The sequence below is a fragment of the Falco naumanni genome, chromosome 8 (assembly GCF_017639655.2).
Source record: "Falco naumanni isolate bFalNau1 chromosome 8, bFalNau1.pat, whole genome shotgun sequence".
NCBI classification, from domain to species: Eukaryota; Metazoa; Chordata; class Aves; order Falconiformes; family Falconidae; genus Falco; species Falco naumanni.
In genome coordinates this window covers 29,567,598-29,593,205 of record NC_054061.1, presented here as the reverse complement: position 1 = coordinate 29,593,205, position 25,608 = coordinate 29,567,598, and the positions used below count along the sequence as shown (strand labels likewise).

Sequence of the window (25,608 nt, the reverse complement as noted above, 5' to 3'; positions counted from 1 at the left end):
CAGGAGCAGCCCCTGCCTCAGCTTCGCCGCGCCGTGAGGTGACCGCCCCAGCGGGAGCCTCCTCGGCGGCGCCCGTGAGGCCCTCCAGCCAGCCGCCAGCGCGGGGGCCGCTCGGGTGTCCCCTCCCACGGGGAAGGGCGCTCGGGGGACGGGGAGGGCTCGGGAGGAAGAAGGATGCCCGGGGAACGGGGAGGCCCCGCTGCCGCGGCGGAGAGCCGGGCTCGGGAGGGCTCCGGCCGCGCCGCCCCGTGAGGGGAGCCCGAGCGGCCCGCGGGCGGGACGGCGCGCACCGCCCTCCGCCGCCTTCCCGTGAGCCTCTGCGCCCGGGGCGAGGGGGTCCTGGCCGGGCAGCGGCGCAAGATGGCGGCGGACAGTGAGGTGAGCGCTTCCCGCTCCTCTCCCCTGCGCTCTGCCGCTGCGGCAGCGGTCTCCCCGCTCACTGCTTCTCCCGCTCTCTCCCTGCAGCCCGAGTCGGAGGTGTTTGAGATCACGGACTTCACCACCGCCTCCGAGTGGGAGAGGTAGGCGCTGCCGCCCGCCCCGCTCCCCTCGCCGCGGCCGCCGCGGGGGGCTGAGGGCCCCCCTCACCGGGCGCCCCCCTCACCGGGCCCATCCCCCTTCACCGGGCCTCGGCGCCGCCGCCGGCCTCGCCAAGCGTCAGGCCGCGGTGGCCGGTAGCGGCGGCCCCCGCAGCTGGGCCCGGCGTTACGGCTGAGGCTCAGGCCGCAGCTGCCGAGTTGGGTTAAGAGGATCTAGGCAAACTGTTTCTGAGCTTAGTGAAAGGTCTGGCTTAATATCTCCTTGAAGGGGGTTAGAGTAAACATCTCGAAAGCTTATGTGCTTTCTTAAAGTACTCGCCCAGTTATTAAAGTAGTCGCCTCGTAGCTGAAGCCTTTCAAAGTTAGTAGAACAACGTACATGGTTGTGAACGTACATGTAAGGTGAAGAATGCCCTTGTGTTCTTAATGTATTATTTTTTAAAAGGCTTTTTCCCATAACAATGTCCGTGACAGGAGACAGCAATTCCAAGCACTGCTTTTAAAATCTGTATTTAGTTTATAATTTTGTCTCAGATGCTTGTTTGTCTGTGGACAGTGAAACAGCAGTATGTGTTAGAAGTAATATGCTGCGGTACCAGAAAAAGGTGAGATTCTGTCATGGCTTCAACATGCTTGTAGCAGTTGCTAAAAGTAACTAACATCTAAAATGTAAACATAGGAGGACCTTCTTATTTGTACTAGGAAGCAGTTGTTCCAGTTTTAGACTGATACTTGGGAGGGTTTTTTTGTTGTTGGTTTGTTCTTTGGGTTTGTTTTAAGGAATTTGATAGTAGGACAACATATTGCCTGCTTTTTGGCGGCTGAGTTACAATACAAGTTTAGTGTTCAGCAGATATTAATGCCTTTTCCTCTCCTTAATAGATTTATTTCAAAAATAGAAGAAGTATTGAATGACTGGAAACTTATTGGGATTTCTTCAGGAAAAGCTCTAGAAAAGGTCAGTTGCTGCTTCTGAATTTTCTTTTACAATTTTAATTACTGACTAGGAATACACGTCTATATTGCATGGGGTGCCATTTTCTTAGATGTGGCAGATTTTGTATTGGGGAATTTTGCTTACGAAAGTGGCAATTTGACAAAGAGTTGCTGTGAATTTATTGGTGGGCTGTCTGCCAAACAGGCTGTTTCCCTGGTAAAATTGGATCTTCATATAGGGCCTAGTGATTTTTTAATATTTTTTTTTTATTCCTAGTTTTGAATCTGGAAACATGGTTGAAGCTATTCTAAATTCTTAAGGAGCTTCATTTTGCCCTGCCTTGTGCCATTGTCACACGTCAGACGCTTATGGTTGAGGTTTGCCTAGTACTATCTGTGAGTCAGTATGTTTCATAGATGAGAGATATTTTTTTCAAAGTCTAATTAGAGCATTTGTAGTGCTTTCTCAGTCCTATAAAATGCAGAGGAAATTGCTGAACTTTTCTGCATGCTGGTGCAGATAAATTCAGCTGTTTCAGATTGAATGGCTGCTATATTTCCAGAGGAATTTTATGATTCTTAATTTTAGTCAGGATATAGTGTATTCACAACAAAAACTTACGTTATCTAATAAACTAGTTTTCCACCTTAGCTGTCAGTGTATTCCTCCATGTTGTCTTTCCAGACCAGCCCTCTCTTCTTGATTTCTAGTGAGAAGACACCCTATACAGATCAAAGGATTGTCCAAGTTGCTTTATTTTATTAGAAACGCACAATTCTGTACAATATTTTTTCCTAGAAACTTTCCTATGCTCTATTTTTGTTTAAAAATTAATTATCCTTACATACATAAAGTTTTCAAATTACAGATAAAAATTCATTTATCAGTGAAAGCATATTCAAAGTAAATATTAAAGTAGAATGATATAGATAAAATACCAGGTGAGAAGCTTCTGTCTTTGGGAAAAGTTCAGGGTGCATATGCTTAAGATGCATAGATGCGTATGAGAGGATATATCTGCCACTTTATTGCAGTGTAATTCTGAATGCTTCTCAGTGATATCTGGTCCTCAGGATGAACATGATTATTGGCAACACGAATTAGAGCATTCAGCTACCATTATAAAGAAGTGCTTTGAGAATATTTTTTTTGAAGTTAAACAGTGTTTAGCTGCTTAAGAATAAATATTTAGCAGTAGAAAAAGATGAATAAATATTATGGATCCTGTGGGCAGTATACTTTTTAAGGCTTGTGAATGTTAACTGAATGTGATCAAATAGTATCTTTTTTTATATGCAGGGTGTATATACCACAGGAGCATGGGAGGAGAAATCAGATGAAATTTCATTTGCAGACTTCAAATTCTCAATTACCCATCATTATCTTGTACAAGAACCCAGTGACAAAGATGGGAAAGAAGAACTGGTAGAAGGTAGCTGATAGTTCACTTACATAGCTGTAAGGATACTACAAAAGGCAGTTTCAGAATGTGAAATTCACAGTGTGTTGATTTGCTTCTGTGTGAAATTTTCTGGGATCAGATGGGTGTGATCTGACACGCTTTTAGTATGCTTTGCAGTCAACAAATTGCTTATATAAGTAAATTATAAGTCAGCTGAATGGATGCTGATGCTCTTCTCTATCAATTTTTTTCACAGATGCCCTTCCTCTGCCTATGCAGGACTTGCTGTGCATGAACAATGACTTTCCTCCCAGAGCTCACTGTCTCGTAAGATGGTACATATGCTGCTTCTCATCTTTAATACAAATAAGCATAGCAATTGAAAAATATTTGAAGTTGCCACAATCACATCTGTATTTTTTGCCATTGGAAGTTAAAGCTTAACTAAAATGATTCCTCATACTGGACGCAGGCAAGGAGTGCAAAAAAAGCCCACCATAGACTAGTTTTCTTAGACTAATTTTCATAGACGAGCTAAGCTTTTATATTGATAATGTTTAGATGCATTCTGAAAAAGGAAAGCTGCAGCATCTTAAGAAACTGTGACAACCATATGCTTACTAATGCAAATCTTGAGCACGTTATAGCATTGTTCTAGAGAGACTGGTTTTGTGTATAGATAGCTACAGTTTTTATTAACATAAAGTAAAAAACCTCAGGACTGTTAGATCTGGAAGTCCTCACATGATTTTGAGTACAGGGTTTGAGTGCTGTTAAGCTCCAGCGGTTTGTGATTTGAGAATCTGCAGCACTCCGTGCCCACTCAGTTCTTGACCTCTCTGAAAGAGGCGCTCACATTGAAATAACAGATTCCACACTCTGTTGTATTCAGGTGACAATATTTCTAAAAAATGTGTGGTTTAGCTGGCTTGCTAAAAAAACACAAACGTGCTCTTTTTTCGTTCTCTAAGGTATGGCTTACGTGAGTTTGTGGTTATTGCTCCGACGGCAAATAATGATGGGGTACTTAGTGAATCCAAGTGTAACCTTTTGCTGAGTTCCATTTCCATCGCATTGGGGAACACTGGCTGGTAAGTGAAAGCATAAACTTTTTACATGTCCAGGTAAAACTCTAGCATACTGCTATTGTGAGGAAAAAGTACTAATTTGTTAGCAAGATACTTTCAGAGTTTGTTGCATTTGCACCATAACATTGTTACAAAAAGATTTAAAAAAATTTCCCATGGAAACTTTATAAGATTGATTCCATGTGTTGTTTATATTCATTATTGTTTAAAAACCTTACAGGCTTTTTAAAAGCTGCTAGAAGTTATTGGAATAACTGGTATACAAAATACAACTTTTGAAAGGATTTCTTCCCTATATGTGGTATCAGTAACTTTCTAATTTTTCTCAACAAATATTTAGACTGAAAACTAGGTAGCTGAAGTCATGGATAGGGCTGTGCTTATGACATTTTTGTTATGTATGTCAGCTTGTTAGGCATTCCATTTAATGGTGAAATTCACAGTGTTTTTCTTTGATTCCTATAAACCATTTTAAGCTGTGTTGCATTAAGAGAGAATATATTCTAAAGAATAAGAAATAATGTTGAAATTATGTTAAAAGATGTAGCTAGTAGACTAGAAGACAGTGTGACATTTCAAATAATCTGAAATATTCCCATTTAATAGTCAGGTACCGCTATTTGTGCAAATACATCAGAAATGGCGACGAATGTATGTTGGAGAATGTCAGGGTCCAGGAGTTCGAACTGACTTCGAAATGGTTCATCTTCGCAAAGTGCCAAATCAGTATACTCATTTATCAGGTTTACTGGATATCTTCAAATCGAAGATTGTAAGTGCATCTGAATATTTATAACTGATACTAAGAATGATTATTGTATTACCTGATTGCTTGTGGATTCGCTTCTGTCTTCTAGGGATATTTTTTTTTTTAATAAGAATGAGGCTTACAGTGCTGATACCAACAAAATCTTTTTCCTGCTATCACCAGTACCTAGCGATAAAGAGGGAAAATTGGTATGGGTTTTGTTCCTCAATGTTACCACCTTCTTCCATTGCTATTTTCCACTGGCATGTGAGGGAGTGTGTGTTTTACAGTCTCCTTGCAACAACCCTCTGTTACCCCTCCACAAAACAAACTGTTCTTCTATTTAAGAGAAGGGAGGGTTGAGGTGGGTTCTTAATTCCACTACTTTGTAGCTCCCCTAGGTAAGTTAAGAGTGAAAAACAGCCTGGTGAAATACCAGGAGTCTGGGGAAGTTGCTTGTTTATGGACTGGTGTGGCTGACTGCAATGCTTCACAACTGGTACTGGTAGTCAGCAATCTCATCCAAACGCTGAGGGGAAAAAAATTCTTAGTGAAAACCTAACTCATTCTGGTCAGATTTACTTCTGAATTACCAGTTAAATGGAGCATATGAATGTCTCATGCATTTTATCTGTGAATGTCTTGTTGAATAATGGCTTTACTAGTAATACTTGGGGTATTGCAGTTCTGATAAAATCAGCTCTAATACAAGTTATTTTAACTAATTTATGTTGGAGGCCTGGAGCGTTTGAGAGGATGTACTCTTTACATTGTATTTTTCCTGTAATATTTTTAAGGGATGCCCTTTAACACCACTGCCTCCAGTTAGCATGGCTATTCGGCTTACATATGTGCTTCAAGACTGGCAGCAGTATTTCTGGCCACAGCAGCCACCAGGTAGGAGGTTTATGTCCTCAGAATAACATGTTTTAAGATAAGCAGTCAGTGCTGAAGAAAATGTTCCCGTATCTTGCCAGAGGAATTAAAACATTTTCTGCATTACTAGGAAAGGCTTCAGTTAAAACTGAGTACCATCCCACTCCCTATGACAGGTTAGCAAGCTTAAAGCTGCTCTGAAATCATGTCTGTGGCTTATGGTTGAGACAGGTGTTTTGGTTAGGGCTATGCTTAGAAATATGCTTTTTTTATTAGCATTTAGAGATACAGTGAGACTTCTAAAATTGTAGTATCTATTTGGAGAGGAAAGGGTGACTGATTGTGGATCTAAAGAATTCTGCCCTGAATTCCTTAGGAAAATGTTTGGCTTCAGGTTCTAGTAGTGCTAATACTTTACAGGAATATTTCTGTAAAGTAATTGGTTTTAATACTTCCCTATTTAAGAGTATTAACAATGGGAAAGGGAGAAAATATTGTATGGACCTCACTTGAGGTAAAAGTTTGGATTTTTGTTGTTTTTTACACAATGCTAAGTAAGCCAAGGAGTTGATTGATTTATTTTTTTTTCATGCAGGAACATTTTCTGATCAAGCCTTTTGTTCTAATAGCTTTGTATAAGGGGAAAAAGGGGAGAAGTAATGTATAGCCCTGAATCTGAAGTACACGCACCAGACTTGATAAATTTATGTCATAGTGATGCTGTGGAAACCAGAGTGAGTTTGCTGGCTTGGTACTCTTACAGTGAACTCTCATATGCTTGCTTGGTGTTAACACGTTTTTGCTTGGGTATCAAGGATTTGGTTTTAACAGAAGAATTTCTATATAGATGGCATCAGAAAATAAATTATAAACTTCTCCTGGCTCAAAGGGAAACAAATCTACAGGAAAAAGGTAGCTGTTAGTTCCTTCTTAGCATAGATTTTATTAGTGGTGTGGTATTTCAGGCACAGGATGGTGGAACAATTAAAATGCCTGAGTTCTTCTGGACTTTGTAGTAGTTTTATGTAACAAGTTTAAAGTATTTAGGGCACACTTAGACAGAACCTGTGACCTTGGTCTGGTTACTTAATTGTTTGGCTTTCCTTGGCTTTCAAAAAAATACTTTCTTATAGTAATCAAAGGTATGTTTTGAAGAAGCCTATAATGAAGTTGGTCCCTCTGTGTTTGTACCTAAGGAACGTTGAAAATATGTTTAAAGAGAATCCTGCTCTTTAGGGTCGGAGAAGGTCAGTGCTCTTTTAAGTGACAGTTTCTCTTTGTAGATAAACCGAGTTTACATAAAGAACTTGGGAAGCTGGTTCTACAGATTTTAATTTTTATTATTTCTGCAGACACAGAAGTTGGTGATTTCTGTAGTCACTCTCTGCCTTGCTATAGTTATTCATCAAGTCAGGATCCCTGATTTGAGGTGAATGAGTTGTACCACTGATTGTATCTCTTGATTTGAGCAGTTTGAATAAATGCTGTTCTTTCAGAGGATTCTGGTTAAGGGAGCTAGTGGCATAGTGTATTGCAGAAACTGGAAATTAACATAATTTTTACTGCTGTTGCTACATGCAGTTGTGGTTTTGCATTCATTGTGAGAAACTAGACCTGTGCTTTATTACCCTCACTTGTTTAGCTCTTCTCAAATAAACCCAAAGAATTTAAATGTCTTTTATCTTCTCTGGAGAAGGAATTATGTAATTCAGTTATCCAAGTACTTCATCTGCTCTAATATTTTGCTTGTTTTGTGTGTAAATAGTTTGCCAGATGCATCTAAAATTAAGGATCAGATGCTGTAATAGCAGCATTATAATGGCATTCCAATACGTTATTACCCATTTAAACTTTTGTTCAGTGAAGGCTGTCTATTTTTGGTTTATATATTTGAAGGATGTAGCATGGGAAGTGGCTGAGGATGCTGGGAGGCATCTTTAAGTACCTGGGATTACAAGGAATCTCCCAGATCACTGGGTTATATCTTTAACTATAGGAGATGTAACATATCACTCTCTTCATAAAATAGTCAGCCTTTTAGAAGAGGTTGATTTTTCACTCTCCAGAGTTGCTCTTTTGGAGTCTTCCTCTTCTGCTTGGAATTGATTTCCTGCCTAAATGTTTTTCTGCCAAATTTGTATATCTTTGTTCTTGTGTCAGCATTTACTCTTTAAGGCTGCCTTTATAGTTATCATCTTTGCCAGTATGAAGAAAGTAACCTTCCCTCAACACAGATTACTATAATTTTATCTGTCTTTTTGAATGTCCTGTTGTGTGATTACTTCTCAGTTTCTGCTGGAAACAATTCGATTGTATGCCAGGATTACATTTTTATAGCTCTGTCACATTAGCTGCTCAGCTGTGCTCTGGTCATCCTGCATTCTACTGTGAAATTAAGATGATATGCTGCTTAAAATATTCCATAAATTCTGTATGGAAAATTTATCGATCTGTCTTCAGATATAGATGCTCTAGTTGGGGGAGAAGTTGGAGGCCTTGAGTTTGGGAAGTTACCATTTGGTGCCTGTGAGGATCCTATTAGGTAAGATAAGATTTGAGAAAACTGCGTTTTACAGCTTCCTTAATGGAGGGCTTAAAGGTACGTTATTTCAAATCTTAGCTTTGCCTGCCTATTGCTTAGCGTGCCTCTAACAGATACTTAATTATTCAAGCATATAAGAAACGTCAGTGAAAAGTAATGGTCTAATAGCAAAGATGACCATTTGCAAAATTGTCTAATGATAATCAGAGTTCTAGTATGTAAACCTTTTGCCGTAAACTTCTGGGGTACTCCATTTATGTCTGAAACTATTACATTGAAATATACCTTAACTAGCGAGAAACTTTAAAAATTAAAGGGTTGGACTTATTCTCATCTTAATTTTGACATTCGTAGAAGACTTAAAATAAAGTGGGTCTGTAAACTGTGTTATTACATCTCCCTGTCCTCTCCTGAACATCCCATTACCACTCAGCAAATCTAGGAAACATTTTGATGTGTTGGTGGTTAATGCTGTAGGCAATTCGTGAAAGTTGTTTCGTACCTGGATACCTAGAATACAGTGTGCAGTCTCTCCTTTCGTAGAGAGGAGTTGTGGAAGAGTCCTGTGTGCCAGGTACTAGTAAAGTTTAGTGCAGTAGTGGGTGACGTGCTGTAGAATAACCAACAGAATGTATGCAGCGAGAAAACTCATTGGAAAACATGCATGCTTGTAGCTGTAGCTGCAGAGTACCTAGAGGGGCTTAAATATGAATATCACAAATACCTTTCAAGATCTTAACTGTGATGGAAAGAACACTTTCTACTAGCACTGAAAGATTTAAATCTTGTTTTGTTTCAGTGAGCTTCATTTAGCTACTACATGGCCTCACCTAACAGAAGGCATTATTGTTGACAATGACGTTTATTCGTAAGTATTTTGTCTGAATTGCAAATATCTAGAAGTGTACTTTATCTGTTGCTTAAGTACAGTAGTTAACATCTAAAACATTGTGTGTGGCTTTGTGTGTGAAAGAGAACTCATTCTGAGGAACACTAAGGTCAGTTGATAGAACATCTCTTTCGGGAAAATGCCACCTTTCTAAATGCATTTTTGTGTGAGAAAATATTATTGTATCGTAATCTCAACAGAACATACACCTCCTTTTTTTGGCATATTCCCATGCTAGACTTAAGTTTTGTGTATTGCATATTTCTTGAAAAAGATTATGGTGGAATGTGGAAAGCAAAAAGAATTAACTGATTGACATCCCTCTGCCAAAAACTGTCATCCAGGTTTTCTGCTAAGCCTCCTAAAGAAGAACAGTGTATCCTGATACTTAAGAAAGAAGAAAAAAAGTGGTTTATTGTTTTAATTAATGCAGAAATGAGTTTTCAACATCAGTACACTTTAAAGAAAGACAATTTAGTTGCACCTGAATTGTTCTCATGTTTCTTATGTAGGTAAATGAGAACAGGGACTATTGTTTGCATATTAGAGTGAGTGTCATGTTCTCCTATGTAATATGTATATTATGGCTTCTGTGGCCTAACTGGCTATGACATTACATTTATTGAGAATTTGATACTCATCTCTTGCATACAGTGACAACATGACACTTTTTTTTTTTTTAAGTGACTTGGATCCTATTCAAGCACCCCAGTGGTCCGTGAGAGTTGGAAAAGCAGATAATCCTCAGTGCCTATTGGGTAAGACATAAGAATTCCCTATCTTCTTACGACTTCTAAGCTGTTAAGTTGTGAAGTTGGGATTGCATGGATGATTACTGGCTGACCTCTGTTTCCTTACAGCCTTTATTTTTTTAAGTGGATGTTATTTTGGGCTGCTTCTTCAAGAACACAAGTTTTGCAAAAACAGACGTTTCTGTTGTAGGTTATTCTGCATCTGTGTACCATCAGCTTCATTGCTGTTCTGACTTCACCACGTTCCAGAGAATAAGCATTTACTCTGTGTGTTCTGTGAAAATTTAGATTTCCGAGAATCTTTACGTTCTATTAAGTGCCCTTTGCATATATCCATTTCCTTAGATGCATCAATCTATTTGACAGGCAGGATTGCTATGCCTGGAGAGCTGTACTGTTGTCTGTCCTTGCCTTTTAGCTTGTGGGGAAAAAGGCTTCAAAACTAAAAAAATTAACATGCATGCTGCACAAGTTTCACCTTGCTTTGGGTGAAGAAGTAAGTTAAACTGAATGCAGAACTGTGCTTTGGAGAGGTGGCTGATAGCTGTCTTAAGTGTGCATTTCTCTAAGCTTTAATTGTGTGGTTTAAAGATATTTGTGCTTCAGAAAAAATTATCATGTTCTTTCAGATTAAAAGATAAAATTTATTGTCCCTCAGGCATAATTTTGAGAGTTAGCTTGTTGTTCAGTGAGATTTTTAACTGAGTAGCTGTTCAGAAACTTCTTTTCTTGTACAGGTGACTTTCTTACTGAATTCTTCAAGCTTTGCCGTCGGAAGGAGTCAACTGATGAGATACTTGGAAGGTCTGCATTTGAAGAGGAAGGAAAAGGTAAAACTAAAATCTTGTTAATTTGTGTGAATTCTTTTAAATGGTTTCATGTTATTTTACTTTCCCTATCCCCTCTTCCTGACTTCAGATCGATCAGTATTTATACTTCTAACTGTTAGGCATTTTCTGTACTGCTCCTACAAATTTTCTGGTCAGTGCTATATAGTACAATTTCTCATGAATTCTAGGCCAGCTTACCTCCCAAAGTCCCACAGGACAGTTGCCTCTGTTACAGTTGGTGGTTTTTTCCCACTGGAATACAAGAGTTTGAAATTTTCCTAGTGTGTGCAAGAGTTGGTTTTGAGCACACGTCAGATTTGTACATATTGTTTTATGTATTTTTTCTCTGCTCTTTTCTCCTTTTTTAAGTACTATGTATTCTATGTTTCAACATCCAGTTTAAAGAGTCTTTAAACTGGAAGTTTGAAAGTTTAAACTTAAGTTTGAAAGACTTTGCTGTTATCCTCTCTGTTTTAAGGTATTTTAAGGAAAAAACAAAAAACCCAAACAAACCAGAATTATCTGACCAATGGGTCAGACTTTGTCCCAGCAGTATAGATACTGTCATCTTTTTGATGTCTCTTTTGCTTTTCTTGCTGTATACGGTGAACATTCCCTTCCTTCCTGCCTCTTGTCACCTCTTCCCTCCAAATATGGCCTGTATGGATGTATTTTCTTTGGTAATACTTGGTCGTAGTTTTGATGGAGCTCGCTAGTCAGCTTAAAAAGGTGTTAGACTGAGTAGGACGGGTGTTATTCCTAGTGCTTGACATGCAGTCTCTTTAACCCTCCTTATCTCTAATGTTCCTGAAATGTTTGCCAAGGTGAGGTTTTTCAGGCTGCTGGTAGTTATTTACTTGAATTTGCCGTCTCTTTAACAGTATTTATTCATTTTAAATTTACCAGCAGCAACTCTGGAAAAAAATTTTTTGATTTGAGGAGTTTACCCGAGGGCTCTAAAACAGAATAGTGCTTACACAATGTAAGGTTGTATATGTAGTGATTAATACTGGTTTATTTTCTCTGCCAGTAACTGTCTGCAAGTGTGCATTACTACTACAGTAGGTGGCAGGCACTACCTACAGCCAACTCAGTCCAGACTGCATTCAGTAAATTAAGTCAAGGACCCTGTGACTCCTTTGTGACCTCATTCTGCTGCTTATCTTTGTGGCTAAGAGCAGTGAATATCAGGTATGGAACCTGACAGCACAGGGGTGTAGCTCTGGTTAACAGGGTGTTAAAAATCAATACAAGATAAACAGACTGTATGTTGACAGGTGAGCTTTTAAAGAGGGATGATCTTGTATTTGTTTTTGTTTTGTTCTAATTGTTTTTATTTTATTTTATAGACGTTGCTGATATTAGCCATGCTTTGTCAAAGCTCACAGAGCCAGCACCAGTCCCAATCCATAAATTATCAGTCACAAATATGGTTCACAGTGCAAAGAAAAAAATTCGCAAGCACAGAGGTGTGGATGAATCACCTTTAAACAATGAAGTTCTGAACACTATTCTCCTGGTAAGTGAGCTGCCTGTGCACACTGAATTCATATAGAACATAGATTTCATGGTTCCACTGATGTGTTTGGTTTAGAGTTTGTATCAGAAGTATAAAGAAAAGTGTCTGATGTTAGCTCCATCGTTTGAATTGCATTGATCAGCTTCTTGAAACAGCCAAAGTCATTACAAGTCTGTGCAATATAAGTGGACTGAAAATGAACTCTGCTAACAGTTTTAATTACAGGGATTGCTGGGATGTAGCCAGCAGTAGTTTTACGGAGAAGCTGGGAAAAATCAGGAAAAAACATACTGATGGAAGTTTGGAACTTCTTTTTGTTTTTGTTTCTTCAAGTTCTTATTTCCTGATGCTGCTGACAAACTTGCAGATGGATTTGAAAGCAGAACTAGCCCTACAGCAGGAAACAATCCTCCTCCAGAGACTGAAGAATATGTAAGTTTTACTGACTGGCACTCCCGAGAGATAAAAAGCAATTTTGAGTGTGTGTTCATACAGACTTTGCTGTGTTTGCACTGTGTCTTGTAATAGACAATTTTTGGAAAGGGGAATTTACCTTTGTGGAATCTCTAGGTAAAAATAGTGCTGCTTTTTTTTTTCTTCCCCCTTCTAATTTCTTCTTTTTCTTTTTTTTTTCTTCCAAAGATTGTCATTTTTGGTAGCTTATACTTAATTATGTTGCGACGGAGGGAAGACACAGTCACTCAATATGAGTGATCAGCAGACTTCGTTTATTGTCTCTTATGGTCACCTTTTAAGCCTTCTTATAATTAGCTCATACATATTACAAAAGTTAAGCTCATTATTGGTTAGTTGCCTAAATACCAAGTCCGCTCCTAGTTTCTCTTCTGTAGTTATCTGTTCCCACCTGCAACATTCTTTTCCCACCAAAATCTTCCTGTTATTGTGTAACAAGGACAGCCAAAGACAGTGTATTTTGCTTTACTTCAGATAAGCTGAGAGCGATGTGCATTTTTGTCCAGCCAGCTGGACTATGTCTATGTGACCCTTTTCAGCTAGTCAGTTATCCACATAATTAGCCCCTTTTATATTGACAAACGTGAAAGAGATCATATCATTTTGGAAAAAATGCCATTTTTTCTGTATTTCTTGCTTTCATTTATTTCTTACGTAGAATCTCTTCGGTCAGTTTAAATCTGCTCCTTCTGATAGTCTGACGTACAAACTAGCTTTATGCCTTTGTATGATAAACTTCTACCATGGAGGAGTAAAAGGAGTGGCACATCTTTGGCAAGAATTTGTGTTAGAAATGCGCTACAGATGGGAGAACAACTACCTTATTCCAGGGTAATTTTTTTGTTTTGTTTTGTTGCTTCGTCATAGAAAATGTTCTTTGTTTCAGGAACAGAGTGAGTTCACTATGACTTTGAAACATACTATTTGGGTTTTTTTAAATTTCAAATGCTATGTTCTGTTTTTATTGCCCTACTTCCTTAAAGCAAGAAAGGATAGGGAGTAGGGAAAAGCATCTGTGTCTTCCTTGGAAAACTTCAGGATGCTTTGGGAAGCTCAAGTTGAAGAGCACTCCATTGTGTGAATGAAGGGGGAGGGCAGGGAGCTTATCCAAAAGCTTGGCTTCTAGTTTATTGTTAGATAAAAATGAAGGAGCTGATATAGGGAGAAACAGCTGTGCCTTGTGGTGTAGTTTTGCCACTTTACTAAGGGAGCTGTTCCAAGTTCCTGCTGGTGTAATAGCCTTTCAGGCAGCTCATGCTGTATCAAGTAGTCCAGCCCTTCCAGGTTACGTCCGCTGCAGCAGAGTTTGTTGCAGAGCAAATGAAGGATTCTGTCAGGATGAGATATCAATGTGGAGCAAGAATATATGTTGTCCTACCCCACCGCCCCCATCCTCCCCTTTTTTATTTTTTTTAAATGGCATGGACTGGCCATTTATTCACTGGTTTGTCCTTTCAAATGGTTACACTAACATAAAATGGAAGTTGACTCTATCATTGCAATTTTGAAAGTAAAGTCAAAGGTGCTTACTTTCTGTTTGAAAACAGTTACCCTTTTAACTCCCAAATGGAAAGCTGCCCAGGAAATGCAGGGTGTCCCCGTCTCTTTCTGGTGCCAATGATCTTTCTCAGAAATGACCTCTAGGAAATAAATGTAGTTTAACTTCTGGGCTTGTTCAGTCATGAGCTTGTCTTCTGAGACCGTAGAAGAGCCGTGTAGTTGTAACGGTGGGATTGGGTTCAGTGTGGGTATTTGCCCCTCTTTTGCATTTCATGTGATTTAAGAGCACTTGTGTGTGAAAGATTCAATTTCATAATTGATAATGGTTACACTTCTACCTTTTGTTAGATTAGCTAACGGCCCTCCTGATCTGAGATGTTGTTTGCTGCATCAGAAACTTCAGGTAAATATCCCAAATTTAAAAATTATTTTTCCTCTAAGGAAACTGTCAAAATTATAGCGGTTACTAGCTAAATATGTTGTTGTAGATGTAGTTGTTCTTGTAATTTTGGGTGTGGACTTCATTTCTTGGGAAGATCTTTGTTATAGCAACAAATTTGATGGAATTATTATCTTGTAGATTTATGTAAGAAATTTTTGGTGACTCCAAGTTTTTCTGTGACATTGTTTCCATAAGAGAAGTAATTGCTAAACAATTATTTTTTTCCTTTAACTTGTTAGATGTTAAATTGTTGCATTGAAAGAAAGAAAGCAAGAGATGAGGGGAAGAGGGGGAGCGTGTCTGATCGTTCACCTGGGGGTGCTTCTGGTGATACTGGAAAAGGAGGAGACCACTCTGGAGATAACCCTGATAAGGAAAAAGAAGTTGGCAAGTCTTGGGAGTCTTGGAGTGACAGTGAAGAGGAATTTTTTGAATGTTTAAGTGACACAGAAGATCTTAAAGGAAATGGACAGGAAAATGGAAAGAAGGGAGGACCAAAAGAAGGGAACAAAGAGTCTGTAAACTTAAAACCAGAAGGTCGTCTGCATCCACATGGAAAGCTGATGCTGCTGCATCCAGGAGAGCCCCTCTACATTCCAATAACACAGGTTAGGTAGCAAGGGTTGAGCCAGATGCGCAATATGACTCTCACGCAATATGGCTTTACACCTAGGATTGTGAAACTTTATATAGTTTGCAGGTTATAGTCTGTTGTTAAAATTAAGTGGTTTTGGCCCAGGACCTTGTTTTCCATTTTTAAATCTTGAGGAGGCTGTTAAACCAAAATCTCACGTGCTCCTTGTTTTACTTGAGAATGGGTCTCCTTACCAAATTTCACTTAAACCAAGGTTTTTTTAAACAAGAATTAAGCTGTCTTGCATACCTTAAATCCGGGATTCTTTTTATTGCCAGCTCTTAAGGCACCTTCCATCCCCTCCTAACTCTTCTTTTCTGTAAAGTAGGAACTGCTGTGGTTCTTCTACCAGGACAATTCCTAGCTGACTGATCAGAGTACTGGATCAGTTTTGCTGTTTTTTTGTTGCTTTGTTTTTTCCTTCTTCTAAGAGAAAGATTTTTCAACTTGCATCAAAAGTCACCAGTTTTCGGTATCATCAAACTACTGGAAATGTTACCTGACACAGACTGCCTTGCAGAGTGACTAGGGAGGAAATAAGAATTGGTGGTGTTGGAGGAAGTAGTTTGAAATCAGCCGTGCATGAGGAGTACAGTATTTTTTATTTACTACAGAGAAGTTATTTTTAATGAATATTGCTTTGCGTGAGTAAAAGGTATTAGCAGAGTGTAGTCAGGCAAATGTTGTCAATTAATTATGCGCTGACAGTATCAATGGCAAAAATTCTGCATTGCTTTAGGTAGATTTTCAACCATCACAACAAAATAGTATCAGTCAAACACTTCCTGGACTTTATCTGGATTTTGGCATTTTAACAATATGTCCTTATATTGTTACTTCAGTCTCAGGCTGTTTTCTCTGTAGTTTCTTGTTGTTAGTGTCTTCTTCAGATGCATAGCTTTATGGTAAACAGTTTAAGCAGTAAAGAGTTACGATTATTCCGTTGGAGTACAAAATAAAGTAGAATGAACTTTTGGTGACAGGGAGCTTTCCACTCCTTCTTTAATCAGGGCTAAGTCTTGGAGAGGCTATTTGTCAGCTTGGTTTTTTTCCACGTTACAGGAACCAGCGCCCATGACTGAAGATTTGCTGGAAGAACAGTCTGAGGTACTGGCAAAACTCGGGACATCAGCAGAAGGTGCTCATCTTCGGGCACGCATGCAGAGCGCCTGCTTGCTGTCAGATATGGAGTCTTTTAAGGTAGTACTCCTTGAAGAATTCTGTGAGGCTGCTTTCTTAAACTCTCTCTCTTGCTTGTGTTTAAAAATTTTGAAGTTTTTTGACAGGTGTTTTTTTTCTTCTCCACAAAACAGTTTCAAAATAGTTTGAAGTTGAAAATAAAGACCTATTGGTAAAGCTCTTACTCATAGATTTTGAAATATTTTATCTAGCCTGTTAGGCTGTAACGTTCCAGTAAATTTGCACAGTGATTGTGGAAAGGGAAAAAAACCCCACAAAACATACAGTTCATAAATTGGGAATTAAAATGCAGACCAGCCCATGCAAAATGATGTCAGGAGACAACTGAGCATCAAAGTCCTGAATCAAAATTACATGTCTCTTACTCCCACCACTTGTAGGTTTCATTTAGTGTCTCTTACCTGTACTTTTCACTGTGTCTAACTTTTTAAAATGCACCTTTAATCAGACTTCAAATGGATAGAATATGAAGGTGGTGTAAAAGAAAAAAAGAATCGATTAACATGTTCACAATTTTGTATTTGGACTTTGGGGAGGTGGACATAATTTTTTACGTAAAGTTAATGATGTTTTGTTCTTTAGCAGGAGGGTAAGTTACCACTACTTAAAAGTCTCTCTTTGTACAGCCGTTCATCAAATTGGGATTGGACTAGCTGTGGTTTTGAGTAATTTGTTCCATGTCTCTTCTGAGCTCTGCAGAGGGAGCTAAGAGCACATACACAACTGTCATCAAAGGATCTCAGAACTCTAAAAAGATTGGTGATTCTGTTGTGAAATAGTTTCTTTTTTTTTTTTTTAATTATTGCCATAATAATGGCAATGTATCCATAAAAGGGTACATATATGTACTGTAGAGTAAGAGTATTTATATCAATATCAGTTTATTAGCTGCAACTCCTGTCATACTAAATAAACGTAGTGGGTTTATTTCTATGGTGCAAGTGATCTAAAAACTCAATAATATAGAACTATAATCGGAAGCAGAAGTGCACTCTTGATAAGATACATTGAATAGAAAACCAGATTTCCTTTTATGTTCGAGACCTATGGATGTATTTATTTGTGTTGACATTGCATCTATGAAAAATGGAATTGTTTTTGTTTGGGGGAGATTTTATTTTTCAAGTTCCTTTTTGAAGGAAGAAGAAAAGATTAATTTTGTTACTGGAGTGTTAAAAGATGGAAAGTTGTTGCTGAAAGTGTTATTTATGCAGCCCAGTGATTCTTTTGGGCTTAGGCTGTTTTTCATCTAAGTCTGTACTGGTCTAAGCTTATACATTAAAAAATTAGTTAAAGTTCACACTTAATGCATGTATCACGTACCAGACAGCAGCTTTGGTTAACAGTGTAATTTTGAGCTTGCCTGAAATAACTGTTAAATGTATTGATTTGGGGCGGCAAGAAAAAGCTTTCTTTGTATTTGTTGATGGTGTGGGGTTTTTTACCCCTTGCCACTGTCTGGGTTTATACTTTGTTCTTTCATTCTGCCAGCTCTCTTTCATAGTGTGCAGTTTGGTGACTGTGGACAGAATTCCCCGAGTTTTGGTTCCTAGCCTGTTCTCTGCCTTCCTACCCAGGTTATCATGTTTTTATAGGATTTTTCAGGCACAGATTTTATTTCCTTTTCATTCCAGGCAGCTAATCCTGGCTGTTGTCTGGAGGATTTTGTGAGGTGGTACTCCCCTCGGGATTACATCGAAGCAGAAGTGGTTGATGAGAAGGGGAACATAGTCATTAAGGGTGAGCTGAGTGCCCGAATGAAGATTCCTAGCAACATGTGGGTAGAGGCCTGGGAGACAGCAAAACCGGTCCCAGCTCGGAGGCAGAAGAGACTGTTTGATGACACTAGAGAGGCAGAGAAGGTAAAAAGCACTGTGGCGAGTGATCGTCTGATCTGTGTAATGCTTACAGCAGCCCTTTCTTCTTCCTCCTTCTGCAAGATTTAAACATCAACAAGTCATTGCACTGTGTTCTTGGAGTTACTAAACTTTTTGTGCATGGCTCGAGGTTAATCAGAAATTCTTGCTGCTGCATAACAATGTGTTTGAAGTATCTAAAATAGTGTGTGGAATGTAACTTCACAAGCTGTATTACTTAGGTCCTTCTTTGAATTATTAGTAAATAAACCAGATTTTTATCTGCATGTATGTGTTAGGAAACTAAAGTGTTCCTAAAACATAATTATTTCTAGTTTCATTCTAACCTGTTGAGACTGTAATCACTGAAAATTCCTGCAAAACTACTTGAGTCCTCTCCTTACAATGATGCTCCCTTCTTGTGAATTATTCCGTATAGGTGCTCATCCTTCATAGTTAACCTTATCTTTGGGAAGTAGTTTTGATCACCAATATATTGATTTTTCTAATGTTCTAGGTGCTTCATTACCTTGCAGTTCAGAAACCAGCTGACCTTGCAAGGCATCTCTTGCCTTGCATCATCCATGCAGCTGTACTCAAGGTAAAGGAAGAAGGTAAATAATGTTTCATAATTTATTAAGATATTTTAGGGTGAACGCTGATACAATAATTACAACTTCTTTGTTTCTTTTCCTCCAAATAGAAGCACTAGAAGATATATCTTCAGTTAAGAAGATTATTAAGCAGATAATATCCCATTCCAGTAAAGTTCTACGATTCCCTGGTCCAGAGGACAAGAAGTTGGAAGTAAGGCTTTTTAACTGGCAGGTGCTCAAAACCTGACAGACTTTTGCACTGCTCACAGGAGTGCTAAAATAACGTCTTTTAATTTTCACTTTTATTAAACTCCTGCAGGAAATCATTGCTCAGATCATGAGTGTGGAAGCTATCATTGCCAGGGCAAGGTCTCTGAAAGCAAAATTTGGGGTAGAGAAATGTGAAAATGAGGAGGAGAAAGACGACCTGCAAAGGTGACTGCTGATTTTTTTTTTTCTTCCCCCCCCCCCCCCCCCCCCCCCCCCCCCCCCCCCCCCCCCCCCCCCCCCCCCCCCAGTGTTGTTTTGCTCTTCCTCTGTTGCCCTTTTTACGTAGTTTCAAAATTTAGGACAGATTCAAGTGGTGATAATACAGAATACTAAGGAGTCATGTGTAGTAGCTATAAACGTTAGGTGTCTGTAGGCTACCTAGAGATGTATGTGGGTACCCAGAATGCTCCTCTAAGTAACCATCTCTTTGAAAACACGTGATACAGGTTGTTTTAATGGAATTTGTTTTTATCTTGACAGCACTGGGGACTTAGTTTAGTTTTTCATGTTTGTAAAAGGTATATTTGATTAACTTTGTTACAACAGAGGTGAAATTAGAAGGACTAGGAATTCAGTATTTTCTATAACTACTATGGAATGAAATACACCCCACCCCCCAAGTTACGCTTTCTTACTCTAGTCTCTTTACTATGGAAAACATATTACTGAGGAACCATATGAATGAAAAGCAACAAGCCAGGTTTCATTGCTTCACTACCTGCTATCAGATTATTTACTTATTGCTAAAGATGGCCAATATGTACCATTAAAAAACCCAACCAACCATGTTAACTTCTCGCTGCGGTGCTGAGAGGGAGCGATGGTATTTTTATAATACCTGTTGGGAGTTCGGAGGAACGGTGTCTGACCAAAGCAGTATCTTTGTGCTCAAAAAAATAGTCATGTTGTTACTACTACTGTGTGGCCAACACCATGACGGCTTTTCATGTTGAATTTACACATCTGCATTAGGAGCCTGGGTTCTGTTTGTGGTTAATTGAGAGAAGCAGTCCTTTCAGAGGCTGAGTTGCATTAAGTGGCCCTGCTGCTGGGGTTGCAATGGTAAATGGTTCTAGAATTCTGCCCCTCCTGACCTGACATGGGAGGCCGCTGTGTTCAGCTCGGTTTTGACCTACGTAATCTATGAAAGAACAGCTGCTTGTATTAGCACTAAAGAAAGAGCAACAAGGTAGGAAGGAACAACTGAAGGCTAAGGGGGGGTTTAGTCTTTAGGGTAGAGGGAGAGGAGTAAAGGGATGAAAAGGTGATGATGGTGTTTGAGTGGGATGCTGAGAAATGTCAGGGTTGTCTTGCTTTTTGCAAATGGTGCTAGGTGGAGACCTCACAGAAAACAGTTCTGGTTTGAGATTAGCTGAGAATTAAACATCCCTTTTTCCTTTTCAATAATTTGTACCACCAGATTTGTAAACTGCCTCCTGGAGCAGCCAGAAGTATCAGTTATTGGTGCAGGAAGAGGACCTGCTGGCAGCATTATTCACAAGCTGTTCGTGAACGCTCAGAGGGTAAGAGAAAGCTCTTGGCTGCTTTGCAGACACTTCTGATGTAAGCAGTATGAGGCAGCAACTTATCATATGATACCAGTTTATTTTGTCTGCATATATGCATGTACTGTCATAAATGTGCTTGAGGTTTTTTTACGTTTGTGGTGTTCCGACATGATTTTGGCAATAACAGAGCCTTGCAAGATGGAAGAAGAGTAAGTGACCCGGGATGTTAAAACAGTTAAAGCCAGCTAGGTAGATAAAGGTGTCACCAACGTTTAATTTACTTCAGGTGGTGACATCAGTAATCCATTATGGCACAAATTTCAGCTTTATTCAAGTTACACAATATATGCAACCTCACAGCAAGAGCAGTCAAGTGTGTTGATTGTTTCACATAGGAATGCAGAGAAACATGTCATAACATTTAGTAATTTAGGAGGAATTAACTTTTTAGATTGAGGCTTATACTTGGTATACTTGAGCTTTCTTCTGTGGAAACTAGTGTGCTTAGGGAAGTTTCAGTTCTTTTTCAGTACAACTCTACATGCAGTTCACTTATTGCCAGTGTTGCGTCTGTTCTCTAGAAACCCTTCCCCAGCCTCTATTGGTATAGATATTCCCTTTTTCTCTTAAGCAGATTCTGTAATAATTACCCTTAAAGTATTGATTTCCAAACTTCTTGGACTGCAGTCAGCCTTCAGTTTCTGTCAGAATTACACCTCTTGATAGCATCAAATTATCTGACTAAAATGTAAATACAGTCGTAATAACAAGGTTAGCGTAAGTATTGCAGACATCTTAAGAGCCTGAAACCCTGTTGAAAATCATTGCTATAAAAATGTTGTGATTGGGTATTAAACTCTAGTAGGGTATGGATGCTTTTGTAATAATCTGTATTTTGCAAGTCAGCATAAAAAAAGGACCATTCTGAAAATAGCCCATGGTTGTTATTCTGAGAAATGAAAATCGGAACATTTATTTTATCCTTCTAGTCTCTAGGGAAAATCTGATTGCAGATCTCAACATGTCAACCAGCCTTACTTACAGGCTCCCCTATGAAGCCCAGGACTGTGCCCTGTAAGTGTACACAAGCGTATGCGCTTGTCTCTTTAATATTGAGGCACTATGTTTTTAAAGGGGAGTAAGAGTTTCTAGTGTCAGTGTTAAAGATGTATGTACATTTCTAGGGTTTTCTTTCCTTTGAGATACCAGTGACTGAAGCTCGGTTACAGAAACTTTCCACTAGTAGCTGGTCACCGTTAATTAAGACTTTAGTAGGACAGGAGCTAACTTGCTACAGGCCCCTGCTGGGTGTTAATCTGCCATGAATTATTTCAGTTGACACCTGATTGGTAAATAGAAGTGGAATGACATCCTTGTTCATTATTTTTTGAACCTGGACTCATCTCTGTGAGTTGTGTAAAATGTGTTGTTGTATTCTCAAGTTTTCTCAGGAAAATTATGATCGCAAATGCATGTTCTCAGAAGTAGAGTGCATGATGTTCTTAAACCTACAATCTCCTTCTAACCTCTTGTAAGTCACCTCTGACTTGCCTTTGTTTCTATCTTTCATCACTGGTTCTTTTCTCATCCCTTTCCAAGCTGACTGAGTCTTCTGATGAGGTAACCAACTTTGTCCCTTGTTTCCCACTCATTTTCCCTAGCTGCATAGAGCTGAACTTTTCAGTAGATACAGTACAGCAGCCTGATTTAGTTTGTGCTGTTGTTCACATACTAAGCATAAAAATAATTTTGTGTTTCCAGAATGGTTTTTCCTCATTCATAGTTTGTTTTTAGAGCCTACCAGGTAGCAAAAAGAGAGAGAAATCTTTTTAAAAAAAACCCCAAAATTCCAAGGCAAACGAAGAAAAAAAAACCCTCTTCACGTGACTATTAGCATTTTCTGATGCTGAAATATGTGGCCATGACTTTATATTCTTCCCTGTTGCTGTCACTGTTTTTTGTTTATTGAACAGCCAGGTATCTGGGGCGGGAGGCAGTGATGGACGGTACCTGAATGTTGCAATCTAGACAGCAGGGCTTCCTGAAACTACTGGGCTTTTTGGACAGAGGTAGATGTTTGGGGAAGAACTGGGGTACCTACCAGAAGTGTAGCCCAGGGAACATCCTCTCGGTTAGTTTCCTAGAATTGTTCTTGTAGGATCAAGTGGCACTTGTCCCTGGTGATTTCTCTGGTGGCACAGGCTGCAGAGCGGTACCAGGGCCCTGCTCCTGGGGAGGGGGTGGGAGCGGAGGTGCAGTGCGGCCCACGAGGGTCGTCCAGTGGATTCTGCCCCACCTCAGGGGGACACTGCCAGTCTTGAGTTGTGTACACTTAAATGAGGACCTTATTTGGGGGTGTGTGTGTGTACACATACGTGTATGCAATCAGGGAATGTTTACAGGGCCGATTGCAGCATGTCAGCCCTTCTTCCAGTATTCAGATGTTAGTGTTGCTGCATACCGGCTCCGAGGCAAAGACTAACCATGGAGATTGCAGTGTCTTGCTCTGCACTGCCATTCTGGCAAGCCTCTCTCTGGCCATGAACACACATATTGCAGTAGTATTTTGAGTTGGAAAAGGCAGGTGACAATTAGTCTGGACTCCAGTAGCGGCACTGATGATTTTTAAAGGAAGGCTGGCTTGGCCTCATGGAGCCACAGAGAGCGGAGGGGAGGGCCCTCTTGCTTGAGAAGGGGGCATTTTGTGTGGTCAGAACCCTGGCTTCACACCAAAAAATCAGGAGCTTCATCTAGACTGAGCTTCACCATCTACATGTGAAGGTTCTTCCATCCGATTGTGTGCAGTTTATTTCTTAACATCCCATCAGTGTCTTGCTCTGCTCTGTGTGCACATAAAGCCTTTTGATGTGTTCACCATCTCTAATCTTCCTCTGTTCCTCCTCAGAAACATTTTCTGAACCCTAATGTTAAAAAACAGCTTGCCCTGTAATTATACCTCTGCTCTTGTTTAAGGTGGCTGCAGTGCCTCCGCTTGATGAAGAATTGAGGAGATCGGGTTCATCGGAGGAGCGAAGGCTTAACACGGGGGTGGTTTCAGATTTCCCACCACCCACAGGTCGTGAGGTGATTTTGCGCACAACTGTCCCCCGCCCTGCACCTTACTCCAAACCGTTACCCCAGCGCATGTACAGCGTGCTGACCAAGGCAGACTTCAGACTTGCAGGTGCCTTTACAGCAGATACAACCTTCTTCTGATGTAACCACCTGTGGTCATCTTGGGTGTCTTCACAGCCAGCGTGCTCTTCATTTTCCTGCAGGGAAGTTACTGTTACAGAGGGATGGGCTTGTGGTGAGGAGACAATACAGTCATTGCTAGTGGACAGAGCTGAATGGGCAGCCGAGCAGGGTGCCTGGAGCAGCTTCACAAGTCATTTCAATCAGAATCTTTGGGGAAGAAAGTTTAGCAATCTCCTCTCTGCCCAAAGGGAGCGTAATATTTTTTTTTGCATTAGCTTGTTGAATAATGGACATGAATGAGCTGTATGCAATTAATTCATGGTGAAATTCATGCAGAATGTGCTGCTCTGTAGTTCTTAATTAGATTTTATCAAGTGACATTAGTTACTGAAATTGATGTGCAAACATTAAGTAATTTGTATTTATTGCTAATCATAAATATTGAACCCTGTATTTTTTGGTTAATCATGAAGTTGCAAAGACTTCTAAACTATCCTTATTTTCATTTAAAATACACAGTACAGTCTAGCTCCTGGTAAACTCTCCTAGCGTTGCAGCAGTTGTCCAAAAAGATCTTGTTTTGGCCGCTTCTCCCAACCAGAAATAAATACATGTGGGGCTGTAAGTGGACCATAAGCCTGATACCTGTCAGCGATCCACTTAAAGCTACTTTATATCCTTCCCTGCATGCAAGGGCCAAAGCTGGGTGTAAATGACACACACAGAGGCGTTTCACTGGAAGCAAGGCACTGGTTTTTAGAGACCTGTTGAATACAGGATCTGTCCTTGATCCAGTAAGACAGAGCAGTTGTGTTGCCTGCTGGAAGCTAACCCGCTGGCGATTGTGCAGACACCATGACGTCTGTGTGCCATTGCTGCTTTACAGTGGTCTTCGCTTCAGTGAGAATCGGCAAAAGATCAGCATTACTTTACAAAATGAAATGTAAAAAGAGCTACAGTATTGGTGACATGACTCAATAAATCAGAACTTACTGGCTTTCAGGCTTCTTTGGGTACCAGTCATGTTTTTTATAAAATACTTGCCAAATGTCATTTTTGGATGAGCAGCACTATATACAGTCATATATATATAGTCACAGTTACCCTGAAACTTCACTGAGGGGAACAGGGGTCGGGGGTTGGAGCGTTTCCCTCAGAGCTGCATCAAGTAGAAATACATTATTCAAGGTAAAGAAGCATTAGGTCTTCTTCAGAGAAAATCTTGTCACAGAATTTGTTCTCCAGGATGTTTGTGGTTTTTTTACCTGAGGCAAATTCCTCTGATAAAAGACAAAGACCAATTTAGCTGTCGTTTAACTGTCTAGCATCTTTAAAAGAAACGGCACGAGGCTCATTACTTGTTCCCTGATACTCTTGGCTTCCTCCTCTCCTGACTGCCTAAATGACATTTTACATTTAAGTGGGGCCTCTCGGAAAGGCTGTATGAACTTGAAAACCCCTCACTTGCTTATCAGGCTGTTCTTACTTGATCTTTTAAACTGCTGAAGCGATGACTCCTCTGATCATCCTTAGAGAACACAAACATCGTGTCATGGTTTTGTCAGGTAGGTACCCAAAGGTGTCTTTGCTGGATAAGTCCAGTTAGTTTGACTCTGCAGAAAATGGTGCACTCACACCACCACCTTGTCTTACATTGTTAACTGAGAAAAAGAATGTTTAGAACTTGAAGAATTTTTCTCGTAAGCTGAAAAGCTTTCCGGGTTATCCTTGTTTTAACTAGATATACTTGAAAAGGGCAGCTGTGGACTTTCCAAAGATGACACATAGCATACAGGTGTGCTTTATGA

General features: G+C 39.7%; 1 protein-coding gene and 1 long non-coding RNA gene across 7 annotated transcripts; both read left to right on the top strand.

The window, feature by feature from the left end:
- The first annotated feature begins 245 nt into the window (after window positions 1-245).
- RAB3GAP1 (RAB3 GTPase activating protein catalytic subunit 1) lies at window positions 246-24,797 on the top strand. 6 transcript variants are annotated; one of them, XM_040603214.1, is made up of 25 exons: window positions 246-378; window positions 466-521; window positions 1,422-1,497; window positions 2,776-2,908; window positions 3,135-3,213; window positions 3,850-3,969; window positions 4,573-4,738; window positions 5,512-5,611; window positions 8,051-8,132; window positions 8,932-9,000; window positions 9,706-9,779; window positions 10,511-10,603; window positions 11,953-12,122; window positions 12,456-12,554; window positions 13,255-13,427; window positions 14,445-14,499; window positions 14,778-15,146; window positions 16,235-16,372; window positions 18,007-18,234; window positions 18,746-18,842; window positions 18,932-19,035; window positions 19,144-19,259; window positions 20,515-20,617; window positions 22,202-22,222; window positions 23,576-24,797. In XM_040603214.1, exons 1-25 carry the CDS (start codon window positions 361-363, stop codon window positions 23,816-23,818), a joined length of 2,982 nt encoding a protein of 993 aa, XP_040459148.1. In that variant the 5' UTR covers window positions 246-360; the 3' UTR covers window positions 23,819-24,797. The 6 variants fall into 6 exon arrangements, with proteins under 6 accessions (XP_040459148.1, XP_040459151.1, XP_040459153.1 ...); XM_040603217.1 differs by lacking the exons at window positions 22,202-22,222; window positions 23,576-24,797 and adding an exon at window positions 21,592-22,192; XM_040603215.1 differs by lacking the exon at window positions 22,202-22,222 and having other exon boundaries at window positions 247-378.
- Window positions 12,561-13,202, top strand: LOC121092359. The gene is made up of 2 exons (XR_005829269.1): window positions 12,561-12,796; window positions 13,160-13,202. It is a non-coding gene; the product is annotated as an uncharacterized LOC121092359 (long non-coding RNA).
- Window positions 24,798-25,608: the final 811 nt, after the last annotated feature.